General features: G+C 45.1%; 1 protein-coding gene across 1 annotated transcript; it reads left to right on the top strand.

Annotated features, from left to right (window-relative positions):
- The first annotated feature begins 1,485 nt into the window (after positions 1–1,485).
- Positions 1,486–6,016, top strand: LOC122429871 (40S ribosomal protein S4, X isoform-like). The gene is made up of 2 exons (XM_043450534.1): positions 1,486–1,630; positions 5,119–6,016. Exon 2 carries the CDS (start codon positions 5,126–5,128, stop codon positions 5,915–5,917), a length of 792 nt encoding a protein of 263 aa, XP_043306469.1. The 5' UTR covers positions 1,486–1,630; positions 5,119–5,125; the 3' UTR covers positions 5,918–6,016.
- Positions 6,017–13,578: the final 7,562 nt, after the last annotated feature.

Genomic DNA, 13,578 nt, shown 5'->3' with positions numbered 1-13,578 from the left:
AGATATTATTGTTAGTGATGAGGATTTTAAAATATATTTTTGAAACCATAACTCTATTAATCATGTTGACCCCTGAGACTCCCCAGGCCAGAATCAATAGATTTCTGGAGTGTCAAAAGAGGAGCAGATACAATTTTGTACAAAAAAGTCATTGCTCTCCTTTAATTAACAAGTTTCCCTTTTTTGATGATGGTGGGGGCCTCCTTGTAAGGCAGTGATCTTGAAAGACAGGTTATGGGGAGAAAGAAATTATTTTATGAATGTTTTAAGCTCCCACTCCTTTATGTCAGCCTGGAGGACTTGATCATTAAGGAGGTTACTATAATCCAGGCTGCAGAGAACTTAGTATATGGCACAGAGCAGTATTTCTGTAATTTCGAGAGAGAGAACAAGACTGATTTCTGGGTCACATCCCAAATTACTTGATGGATAGGAATCTCCAAGGGTAGGAGCCTCTGAAGGGATGTTTATTTAAGCCGGTGCCCAGTTAACTCTTGTCCAAGAAGTTTAGGAAACCTTGGCAGAGAGGATGTGCCCACCCCTGAAGCCCTGGTTCGTTGTGAGAAGGAGAGGGACTGGGGAAGCAGTTGATTGCAAGACTGAGAACTGATCCTTCCCCAAGGTACCTGGGAGGAGGAGAAGAGAGAAACGGTCATTTTAATGAGGTGACTGAATATTTATTTGTTAGGTGCAGTTGAAATGGAGGCAGACCAAGATGCCTAATTGACAAGTTGTCCCCTTCCTTCTCAGTTCCCTCTCTATGAGATGTGGACTCATGAGACAAATTAAGTGAGGGGAAGAAAAATAATGTCTTTGTACATCTGAGTGTCCTGTGAATGAATTGCTGCTCTCAATGATGTCAGAACTTTGTCATCAAAACATCATACCATCGTTATCAAGAAGTCTTCATCCAAGAGTTTCTTCAGCTTTGAAACCCAGCTTTTATGGGTCTGGGGTCGCCCAGGAGCTAAACCAGGTTAAGGCCCCTTTAGGTCTGAGAAGTTCAGGGCAAGAACCAGAACATGCTCTTCTAGTCTTCTGGGAAAGAGTTTGGGAGCAAGAGGCTGGGAATTAAATGTTCCTGGAGGAATCACATAGCCAATAAAGGGTGGGTCCACACAGATGGTTATAAGAGAAGAGGTCAGTGTGCTTCCCTGGCCTTGGCATTCTGGTTTTCTCCAACGGTCACACTTCTCCTGGGCCAAGGGTTCATGTCCCTGGGGCTCTGTCGTCTTTCTGAGAGGGATTTCCTCCTTTTTTCTGGTCACTCTGCCATAGTACAGATGAAGAATTCTGAAATTCTAAATATTTAATGCCTTTGATTATTAATTGTAGAAATAATTATAATAAACTCAGATTTGAACCATTTATACTGTTTTAAAAATTGTAGTAAAGAATTGTAGTAAGAATAAAATCATTTTAAGCATTTAAAGTATGCAACTCAACGGCGTGTAGTACACTCAACAATGTTGTGCAACCAACACCACTATCTAGTTCCTGAGTTTCCTCACCTCAAAAGAAACCCTGTACCTATTACATAGTCACTTTCCGTTTGTTCCTAACCCCCAGGTACCGGCAGCCACTAATCTGCCTTCTGTCTTTGTGGATTTGCCTGTTCTGGATATTTCATGTAAGTGGAATCATATGATATGTGGCCTGTGGCTTCTTTCACTTAGCATAATGATTAAATAGTATTCCATTGTATTTGATATACTACATTTTGTGTATCAATCAGCTGGATATCCTTTATACATTTAAAGTGATTTTTTTTTTAATTATTTATTTTTGGCTGCACTAGGTCTTCATTGCAGTATGGGGACTTCTCACTGCGATGGCTTCTTGTTGCTGAGCATGGGCTCTAGGGCGTGTGGGCTCGGTAGTTGCACATGGGCTTAGTTGCCCTGTGGCAAGTGGGATCTTCCCAGACCAGGGATCAAACCTGTGTCACCTGCACTGGCAGGCAGATTCTTAACCACTAGACCAACAGGGAAGTCCTAGAGTGCTATTTATATACACCGTATCACCTGATCCTCACCAAAACTCTGGGAGGTGGTCAGGGCAAATATTCATTGAGATTTTCCCCATTTTACAGATGAGACAGAGGCTCGTAAAGGTGGAGTTACTTGTCCAAGGTCTCATAGGTAGTCAATAGCAGAATCAGAACCCAGGTCTCTGAGTTTGGATGAACAAAACCTTTCTTGAGCTGTTTGCTTTGTAATACTAAACAGTGTCCTTCCTCCAAGAAGATCATGAGTGGACATATGCTCATCATGGCAAGATAGGTGAGGACTAGGGAGAGTTCAACCCTTCAGTTCAGTTCAGTTGCTCAGTCGTGTCGGACTCTTTGCAACCCCATGGACTGCAGCACGCCAGGCCTCCCTGTCCATCACCAACTCCCAGAATTTACTCAAACTCATGTCCATCGAGTCGGTGATGGCATCCAGCCATCTCATCCTCTGTCATCCCCTTTTCCTGCCCTCAATCCCTCCCAGCATCAGGGTCTTTTCCAATGAGTCAACTCTTCGCATCAGGTGGCCAAAGTATTGGAGTTTCAGCTTCAGCATCAGTCCTTCCAATGAACACCCAGGACTGATCTCCTTTAGGATGGACTGGTTGGATCTCCTTGCAGTCCAAGGGACTCTCAAGAGTCTTCTCCAACACCACAGTTCAAAAGCATCAATTCTTTGGTGCTCAGCTTTCTTTATAGTCCAACTCTCACATCCATACATGACTACTGGAAAAACCATAGCTTTGATAATCAGCCCCAGGGTTTGGTATAAAGGTGGTAGAGCTACAAGAGAGACCATGCATGGCTGCAGCCAGCAAGGGAAGAGTGGGGCACTGAGTCCTGGAATGGAGGTGTTTAGATGGGTGAATCCTACACTCCCTGCTTGGACAGGCCTAATTTTGTCCATTGACAAAGTTGATCACTGCCTACAAGGCCTGATCTTACGAGGCTTTTCTGCTCAGACCTCCTTAAGGATTCTTTTTCCATCTCTGCATGAAGCATACATACTTGCTTAAAGTGCTTTACTCTACAACAGCAAACCTAGCAGTCAGGGCTTTATAAATGTTTGCCAACTAAGTCAGTTTAAGGACTTCAGGTCTCTGATGTTTCACCCTTTCTCCTCAGCAGTGTGTCACCAGTAGCATTCTTCAGTGCAAATGACCAGGACTTCAGGGAGTAGAATCCTACTCTGCTGCAGTGAGAGTTTTATTCCCACTAATATAACAACACAACCAAATAATGAAATGTTTGGAAAGCTGAACAAAGCAACAAAAATAATGCATAACCTTACTACCCTAACACAACTGTTATTTTGAAGAATTCTCTTTCCCTAGCTTTCCTTCCTTTCTACCTTCCTTCCATCCGTCATGAAAGTAATCCAAAATATTGTAATATTTTAAACATCACCTAATATCTCACATGCAGAGACAACCACTGTGAACACTGTGCCTACTTTATTTTTTTTAAGATTTATTCATTTATTCGGCTGCACTTGGTCTTAATTGCAGCCTGCAGTATCTTTGGTTGCGGTATTTGGACTCTTAGTTGCTGTGTGTGGGATCAAGTTCCCTGACCAGGGATTGAACCCAGGCCCCCTGCTCTGGGAGTGTGGAATCTTAGTCACTGGGCCATCAGGGAAGTCCCAGAAAGAGACACTTAAAAAAAAAAAAAAATTTCAGCTGCACCACATGGCATGTGGGATCTTAGTTCCCCAACCAGGGATCCATTCCCCACAGCCTGCATTGGCAAAGCAGTCTTAACCACTGGATCACCAGGGAAATCCCTTCTTCCAGTCTTTTTCAATGCCTTTTCTTCATAATTGCAACTGTACTGAATGTTCCATTCTGTTAGTATATATGTTTCTGTTACTAATTTTTTCCTAATAAGTATGTTTACAGAAATTTATGGAAAAAATTAGCAAAAAAAGGAAATAAAAAATTACCCAGAATGTCCCTTCCACGTATGGAAATTTTAACATGCGTTTTTAAAAAAGATTTATTTGTTTTTGCTTGTTTGTTTTTGGCTGTACTTGGTCTTCGCTGCTGTATATGGACTTCTCTAGTTGCAACAAACAGGGGCTATTCTTCGCTGCAATAATCGGGCCTCATTGCGGTGGCTTCTCTTATTGTAGAGCACAGGCTCTAGGTGTGTGGGCTTTCAATAGTTGCAGCTTGGGGGCTCAGTAGTTGTGGCGCATGGGCCTAGCTGCTCCAAAGCTTGTGGGGATCTTCTTGACCAGGGATCGAACCCATGTCCCTTGCATTGGCAGGTGAATTCATAACCAGTAGATCACCAGGGAAACCCTAACATGGGTTTTTTTTACATAGTTGTGATCCTACTGAATACAGTTTTTTTTCTTTTTTCCCACCTATCTTAATCTCATTTCTGCATGTTGCCTCATAGTCTTTATCATTGACTTCATTTTTGTCTTAATTTTTAATACATAACACATTTATATAGTACAGTATTTTAAAAATCAGGATACTATGGAAAGGTTTTTTTCCCACTTATCTTTCATTTGGCCGTTTTTCCTCCCGCAGCACCCACTGTGACCTGTTCCTTGTGGACCCTCCTCCTGAAGCGCCCTTCTGTGCATATCTAAAATACATTGTACTTAAATATGTTCTTTCCCCATCTTTCCATTTTTTATATAAAAAATAATGAACTATGCACACTCACCTTCTAAAACTCAACAATATATCTTACAGTTTTTCCTATTCAAACAGAGCTTCCTCATTTTTTTTTTTTATACCACATAGGATTCTGCTTTATGTAGGATAGCATAATGTATCAAACTAGGTCCCATGAGGGGAGAGGCAAGATAGGGGTATGAGTACAAACTATATGTATATAATGTAAATAAGCTACAAGTATGTATAGTAAAAACAGAGAATATAGCCAACATTTTTTTATAGACAATATTTTATAGCTATAGATAGAATATAAAATAGAATATAAAATAGAAATTAAAATTGTGAGCTACTGTATTGTACACCTGAAACTAACATAATATTGTATATCAACTGTACCTCAGTTTTAAAAAATATATTTTGTAGAAATTAGGCCCTGTCAATGAATATTCAGGTTATTTTCTCTCTCTTTGTGCGCAGTGCAGCTATGGCTCGGGGTCCCAAGAAGCACCTGAAGCGCGTAGCAGCTCCAAAGCACTGGATGCTGGATAAGCTGACCGGCGTGTTTGCACCTCGTCCATCTACCGGTCCCCACAAGCTGAGGGAATGTCTCCCTCTAATCATTTTCCTGAGAAACAGACTTAAGTATGCCCTAACAGGAGATGAAGTGAAGAAGATTTGCATGCAGCGTTTCATTAAGATTGATGGCAAAGTCCGCACCGATGTAACCTACCCTGCTGGTTTTATGGATGTCATCAGCATTGATAAGATTGGAGAGAATTTTCGTTTGATCTATGACACCAAGGGTCGCTTTGCTGTTCATCGTATTACACCTGAGGAGGCCAAGTATAAGTTGTGCAAAGTCAGAAAGATCTTTGTGGGAACAAAAGGAATCCCTCATCTGGTGACCCACGATGCTCGTACCATCCGTTATCCTGATCCCCTCATCAAGGTGAATGACACCATTCAAATTGATCTGGAAACCGGCAAGATTACTGATTTCATCAAGTTCGACACTGGTAACCTGTGCATGGTGACTGGTGGTGCTAACCTGGGAAGAATTGGCGTGATCACCAACCGGGAGAGACACCCAGGTTCCTTTGATGTAGTTCATGTGAAAGATGCCAATGGCAACAGCTTTGCCACTCGGCTCTCCAACATCTTCGTTATTGGCAAAGGCAACAAGCCATGGATCTCTCTTCCCCGTGGAAAGGGTATTCGCCTTACCATTGCTGAGGAGAGAGACAAGAGGCTGGCAGCCAAACAGAGCAGTGGATAAAATGCTCTCTATGTAACATGATTAGAAGAGTCTTTGTACTTAGTTAAAGGTAATAGCACATAAAAAAATAAAGTTGTTTCCAGTCTGCTGCCAATAATACTACTGTGACTAACATTGTGTGTATGTCATTTCAAATGTGTGAGCCTCCATATGTGGAATAAGTTCCTAGAAGTGGAACTGGTGAGTCAAAAAGTGAATGCATTTATTAATTTTGATAGGGCCAAATTGTACTCTGTAGGTTAGCAGCACCAGCATGTGATTTAACCCAGTGTCTAGCCTTAGTTACTTTCTCCATCTTCTGTTGTCCCTGTAACAAAGTTAGGACCAGCCTCAGGTATAAACCAGTTTTCCTTTCTGGCCACTCATACATAATCTGTGATATATTGAAGGCTACTGGATGACAGACAGTTGCTGTGTGTTGAGAGAGAAATATGTGTAAGACACAGGTGCTGTCCTTGGGAGCTGATCTCAGAGTGAGTGGGGGCTGGGAAGGGAGCACGGAGGAAGGGGTGTGTAAGAAGAGCCCACCGGGCCCTCAGCCTCTGAGGGGGAGGAGCTGGGTGTGGTTTTGCTCTCCTTATACCCTAGCTCCTAGCAGAGCAGATGGTAGGCAGCCAGCGTTCAATATACATTGAGGGAATAAACGATTAAATACCCAAATGTCTGGTGTGGAGGAAAGGGGAAAGGTGCTGGAGCATGGGTGTTGGTCAGGGCAGGCTTCACAGAGGAGAAGAGCATTGGAGGGCCTCTTTGAGAATTTCACCAAGTGAAATTCTAGGCCAGAGAGGCTAAATATTCATTGGCTTCCTGACTCAAAGTTGGGCAAGGAGAGTAGGGTGACAGGAAGGATCTGGAGACAGATCTGAGTGGGTGGGGTTTGGGGGTCCTTCTGATAAGTACTGGACAGTAGGTATCTTCGAAATAAGGCAGAGGGTCTTTGAGTTAAGACAAAGGGGGAGAGGCTAGTGAAGACTGCCGAGGAAAAGCCCCCCCATTTCCCCACTCCGGTGCAGAGTGCAGCTCCTGTGGGGGACAGTGACCATTCTCCTTACCCTGTCCCAGACCCTGGCACACCCTGGACAATCCAAATTCTGCACCCTGCTGGTGCAGGCTGCACAAAGGATGCCCACCCCTTCCCCATCAACCAGGTTCCAAACCCCACAAACTAGTCTGATGGCTTGGAAGCTCTGCCTGCGTCTCCAGTAACACAGATTCCTGATTCTCCCTGGGGAGCAAAGCAGTGTAGTTTTAGCTTCTCTAGTTCATTTCCTAGAATTTGAGAACATTTTAAGGATCTGACTCCTACAGAAAATCAAATGCCAGCCCATCCCCCACCAGCCCACCTATTTTACAAGTGAGGTCACTCAGAAGCAGCGCTAGGTCCTGACTTTCTATCCAGTGCTCTCTGTTCTGAACCAGGGGATGGTGGTCAGGATGGTGACACATAGGGCTCTGGGGCTGGAGAGGGGAGCCCAGTGCAGGAGCGGGAAGCAGGGGAGGGGTAGGGGTCAGCTACCTACACCTGTTCCAGTTGCTGTGTTACAGACCCTCTAGGAATTCCAGATAATACACTCATGTCTAAGCACCCTGCTTGGAAACAGGTTTGCAGCATGGGTTTCAGAAAGTCCTTGGCCCAGGAAAGATAGGTGTGTCGCCGAAAGAAGTGGCCTGGCTAAGGGAGGTGGATGCTGGAACGCCAGGTTCAGGAAACCATCTCGGGTAGAGCTGTTCCACCCCTGCTCTCCCAGGGGCCCCGGACGGCTTCTAATAGTGACTCAGAGCCTGCAGGCAGTGCTCCTGGGAGCCTAGCCAGAGCGGAGTGGCGGCTGGCCTCTGATTCCCAGACAAAGGATGGGAGGCTGCTCCTCCTGACTTCTCGGGACCTTGACTGCTCTCGGGAAGCTGCTTTGAGAATATGCCAGCACTTGATTTTCTCTTCATAAAATCCACAGGGGAGTCTACTTTGGGATTTAGCCTCTAAAATGCTTTTCTGGATACACTTTCAACTCTGGCCCACTCCAGCCAGGGATTCCTGAGGGGTGAGGGGCAAGCACATTCCTTTCTCCTGCAGCGGAAGAGGAAGCAAACAATTCACCTACTAGAGCAGACAGACCTGAATGAAATGATGAAATAAAAACTGTCTCTTACATCAGTGAGTGGGTACCTTCAGGTTTCTTGCCGCCTGGTAGTCCTGATAGAACCCCATGAGAGGTTTTGTGACTCCTCCTTTACAGATGGGGAAACAGGCCCAGTGAAGTCATGTCACTTACTCTAGGACACAGCAGAGTACCCAAGGCCAGGGCTCCATGACTGTTGGCCTAGACAGTGACGACTCATACTCAGGTCCTTGCCACTACCCTACCTCAGGCCTCCCCTCAACAGCTGATTGGCTTTTCAGTCATAAACTCACTCAAAGAGAAACTGAACAATACTGGTTGAGGGCTGTGTTTTTTCAGATTTAGGGGATTGTGATTCATATTAAGAAATGCATTTTTACACCACGATGCAGTAACCAGGCACAAATATAATTTACAACACTTAGAATAGTTGGTAATTATTTTCTGTCTACTTACAAATATGTAAAAACAAATGCAAGTTTCATAAAATAATGCTTCCTCCTACTGCCTGTGGTACAGTCTGGCATTTTCTAATTTTCTTGCTATTCCATGTCGGCCTTTTTTGAAAAGTGCTCATGTGATTCACTAAATTGACTCTGACTTGAAGTTTGAGAAGCACTCTGATGGATGGCAGCTGGATCCCCCCCACCCTTGTCTGCAAGCGGGAAGTGGACAGTGAGGCAAGAGATCAGACTTCGTACACTTTGTGCCTGGCATTGAACTGTGTCCTCTGGGGACAGGAAGAGATACACCCACGGGATCCCTCCCTTCAGTCGCTTGTAAACAGTGGAACAAGACTTGCCACATGTAAAGCAAAGCTGACACAAATTAAAGGCAGAAAGAAGCAGGGCCTCTTAAGGACTATATTAATCTGTTTAGGGGTGCTGTAACAAAATATCACAGACGGGGTAACTCAAAGAAATTCACTTCATCACACTCCTGAGGGCAGGAAGTCTAAGATCAGGATGCCAGAAGACTTGCTTTCTCCTGAGGCCTCTCTCCTTGGCTTGCAGAGGGCTGTCTTCTTGCAACCTCTTCACATGGTCCTGCCTCTGCACATGCACCCCCCGGTATCTATGTGCCCTAGTCTCTTCCTATGAAGATACCAGTTAGATTGGACTCTAAGGTACTGGGGGATAGGGCTTCAGCATATGAATTTGGAGCAGGGGCTGTTCAGTCCATAACAAGGACCTACGTGCACAGCACATTAGCTCATGCATCTTCACCCCACAGTGGGCACTAGAGGCTTTATTCCTGTTTTGAAGACATGGAGGCTAGTCCTGGGAGCGGTTGGCAATGGCTTAGAGTCCTCCAGCGGACAATGGCACAGCATTTGAGTTCATGCTGTACGCTCTCACATAGTCTAGACTTCAGACTTCAGTGGGAGAAGATGGCGCTGGGCGGAGTTTTAAAAAGCTGTCCTGCAGGCAGACGGGAGATGAGTGACAGCAGAGAAGGAGGAGGCAGTGCCTGGGCAGGACCTCATAGCTTTGTCCAGATGAGAGGAAGAGGAGATGGTTCCAGACAAGGACAGTGAGAACTGGAAGGTCCTCCTGAGAACTCAGACCACACTTCCCATTTCACTGAGGAAATGGGACCGGGAAAGGAGGGAGTGATGCAATGCTTCCACCTTGTGTGTCTTCACGTGGAAGGCTTCTCTTCTCCCTCTACTCAAGGCCAAACAACATTGGCAGTTTCTCTGTTCTCTGCGTAGGGCCCAGTATGCCATTCAGAATAGAGATTCAGGTGTTTAGATATGAAACACGGAAGAAAAGAAACAGTGGGTAAGGGGTCTCAGCTTTATGCCCCTGACCTCCAGTGGTGGTGTGTAAAGGTATACACGACATCAAAGGAAAAAGCAAGCAAATTGCTAATCACACACACTTCTAGAGCATGAGGATGTGTATTACATATACACACATTCCTGCCCCTGACAACACACACAATTTTTCCCCTTTTTAGACTTTTCATTGGAGAGACATCCTTCAGCCAACACTGACTCAGCATCAGAGGGTCTTTTCCCTCTCCAGGCTCCTCTTTCCTCTTCTCCCTGCCTCCACTGGAATTCTCCATGTTCTTCCATGAATCTTCAAATGAGGATTTTGCTAGACAAACCTCTCTTTCTTATTTGCCCAAACAACCCAAAAAAAAAAAAAAAAAAAAGGTGTGGAAAACCTAAATAGTCATTTCTCCAAGGAAGACATGCAGATGGTCAACAAACACATGAAAATATACTCAACATCACTAAAAATTAGAGAAATACAAATCAAAACTACAATGAGATATCACTTCATGCCAGTCAGAATGGCCATCATCAAAAAAATCTAGAAACAATAAACGCTGGAGAGGATGTGGAAAAAAGGGAACCCTCTTGCACTGTTGGGGGAAAAGTAAATTGATACAGCCACTATGGAGAACAGTATGGAGATTCCTTTTTATTTTATTTTATTTTATTTTTGGAGATTCCTTTTTAAAAAAACTAAATAGAACTACTATATGATCCAGCAATTCCACTCCTGGGCATATACCTGAAGAAAACCATAATTCCAAAAGATACACCCACCCCAGTGTTCACTGCAGCACTATTTACAACAGCCAGGACATGGAAGCAACCTAAATGTCCACCAACAGAGGAATGGATAAAGAAGATTTGGTGTGTATATAAAATAGAATATTACTGAGCCATAAAAGGAGCAAAACTGTGCCATTTGCAGAGACTTCAACGGACCTAGAAACTGTTATACAGAGTGAACTAAGCCAGAAAAAAAAAAAATTGTATAATATTGCTTATATGTGGAATCTAGAAAAATGATACAGATGAACTTATTTGCAAAGCAGAAATAGAGACATAAAGAACAAACATACAGATACCAAGTGGGAGGCAGGGGGGGTGGGATGAACTGGGATGTTGGGATTGACATATACACACTACTGTATATAAAACAGATTACCTATTGAGAACCTACTGTGTAACACAGGGAAGTCAGTGCTCTGTGGTGGCCTAAACGGGAAGGAAAACCAAAAAAGAGGAGATGTGTGTATACATATAGCTGATTCACTTTGCCGTACAGCAGAAACACACAATATTGTAAAGCAACTATATTCCAATAAAGTATTTGCCCGGTGTTGGCTGGTAAATATTAAACAACCAACTCCCCAGGGGAAAAACAGATATATCAACAATCTCACAAGAGCTGATTAAAAAAAAAAATGGTAGTAAGCTAACTAGGAAGAGATGAATTTTGAGCATATTTTACTTTTTAAAATAATTATGAATTTATATCATGTATTGTCAACAGGGGGGAAAATTGGTTTTTGGCAGGGGATGAAAAACAGCCTTCCTGTCTTTATATATAAAGCACAAAAATACATCCAGTGCATAAACAGATATGCAATGTATCTGTGATATTAAAATTTTACAGGGAGAGTGGTAGGAGGTTAAGGGGAAAATGTCTAAAAAAGTCCTTAGGAGGCTATGAACAAACGGTTGAGAAACACTGAATCATATCATTTGATTTTTAACAACCAGCTCACGGAACTCCTGAATATTTAGTAACTGGCTCTTGCAAGCCTGTCTGAGCTGGTTCCAGCACACCCCCAGACCTGATGGGAACTAAGGAGAGGAGAGAGAAAGAACCCCCTCTGCCACCAAACAGTATGGCAGGTTGGTGGGAAAGATGGCATCAAGGGGTGTTAAAGCAAAGAGTCTCTGGACCCCCATAAATCAATGGTGGCTGCCCCTCCATCAGCCACTGAGTCTCTGCCCACAGCCTTGGGTCCTGGCCCACGTCATCCCATCAGATGGTTCCCCTGTCCCCCAGGAGCCCCAGGGCCTAGGCAGCATGGCAGGTGGGCGGTGGCATCCCGCAGGGCCCCCTACCTAACAGGGCGCAGCAGGGATTTGTGCACACACTCTCATCCTCCCCCAAAGGGAGCTTCAGAGAATTCTAACTGTCTTTGTTCAGTGCCTCTGGTTGGGTGGTTCTGCTGAAAGGTCTCAGGCAGGCATAGGGTGGAGTAGGGGGCGGGGGTGGTGTTCAGGAAGGGAGGGGCTTGCTTTCCCATTGGGAATCAGAGGGGCCTATTCAGTGATGTCCCTCCTCATCAAAAGTTTCCAGTGATGAGGATGACACAGGCTTCAATGCTTGATTAGGCTGGGCCCATGGAAATCTGGAAGGCTTTGGGCGCATTTTCAGAGCTTCCTAAAGCTCTGGGGGTAGGGGTGGGGGCTTGGGGACCTCAGACATGCAGATCCCAACAGATTTCACCATGGGGGCCCCCAGCTGGGCCTTCAGCCTTGCTGTGTCAGTGGCTGGACTGGGGAGGAGAGTGCCCCCCTTGAAGCATTGACGGTGGTTGCTCTAATTGCTTCAATGGAACCCATCCAGAGTCAGCCAAAGGCACTTTGTTTTCTGTAAGCAGGGCAGAGAGGAGGCACTGGGAAACCTAGGAGGAGGCAGTTCCCTTTCTGCCTTCTCTGTCTCTCCCCCTTTCCTGATCTGTTAGGAAGCCAGGGTCTTCCCCACTTATCCCAGAGGTTCTCTGAATCCTCACAAAACCTCTACCTAGCTCCTCAGAATCTCATTTTCCAGAGGCTCAGCTGCCTCCAGAAAGGATCAGGCCTAGCAGTCACCCCAAAGAGCAGCTTTCCTCCCAGCCTTGCCTTTCCCTTTTCCCGTCCTGTAAAATAGGTTTAATCACTGCCTTCTGACCCAGTCGAGGAGGAGGAGTTAACTGGCCTGAGTTGAGGCTCTGGTGACCACTGCCCTTTTGTGCCCCAGTTGCTCTGAGGCTTCTTTTTACAAAGTTCATTTATATAGTGCTTGTATGCTAAGTTGCTTCAGTTATGTCCATCTTTGCAACGCTATAGACTGTCCAGGCTCCTCTGTCCATGAAATTCTCCAGGCAAGAATACTGGAGTGGGTTGCCAGGTCCCCCTCCAGGGGATCTTCTCCACCCAGGGATCAAACGCGTCTCTTACCTCTCCTGCATTGTCAGGCAGGTTCTTTACCACTAGCACCACCTGCCCTTCACTATTTCTCCAAAGAATCACTGGGGGTTGCCCCGCTCCCTATCTGACAACACTGTCCCTATCAGCCACTACATCAGCTTCTACTTTTGGGCCTTTGTCAGACCTCCCCTAGGAGGCCCCTGAGGCCAGCCTATCACTTGGAGCTGAGGGAGGCTGGAATCTGCACTAGCAGAGGGTGGCCAGCCTCCAGCCTGGTCACGGAAGACTTAGCCACAGTGCTCCAAACAGGTGGGCCACATGCCTGGAAGGGCTGCCAAGGTCAGCTGGCCAGAGATCAGGGCAGGACTTCCAGTGCTCACGCTCAGCACGTCCTTTATACACACCGTTCCCTCTGCCTGGAAATCTCTTCTTCATTTGATTAACTCACTCATTTGCCCCAGCCCAACCATCACCTCCTCCAGGAAACAGCTTTCTTCTCATTTCCCACATTTATGACAAACCTCTGTGATGACAGTTTTCAAAGCCAAGGGATCCTGTGTATTGGACCTAACTTCTTTGGGTGTTAAAATGTT

This window comes from Cervus canadensis, chromosome 28 (genome assembly GCF_019320065.1).
Source record: "Cervus canadensis isolate Bull #8, Minnesota chromosome 28, ASM1932006v1, whole genome shotgun sequence".
NCBI lineage: Eukaryota > Metazoa > Chordata > Mammalia > Artiodactyla > Cervidae > Cervus > Cervus canadensis.
This window is presented reverse-complemented; position numbering and strand designations above follow the sequence as displayed.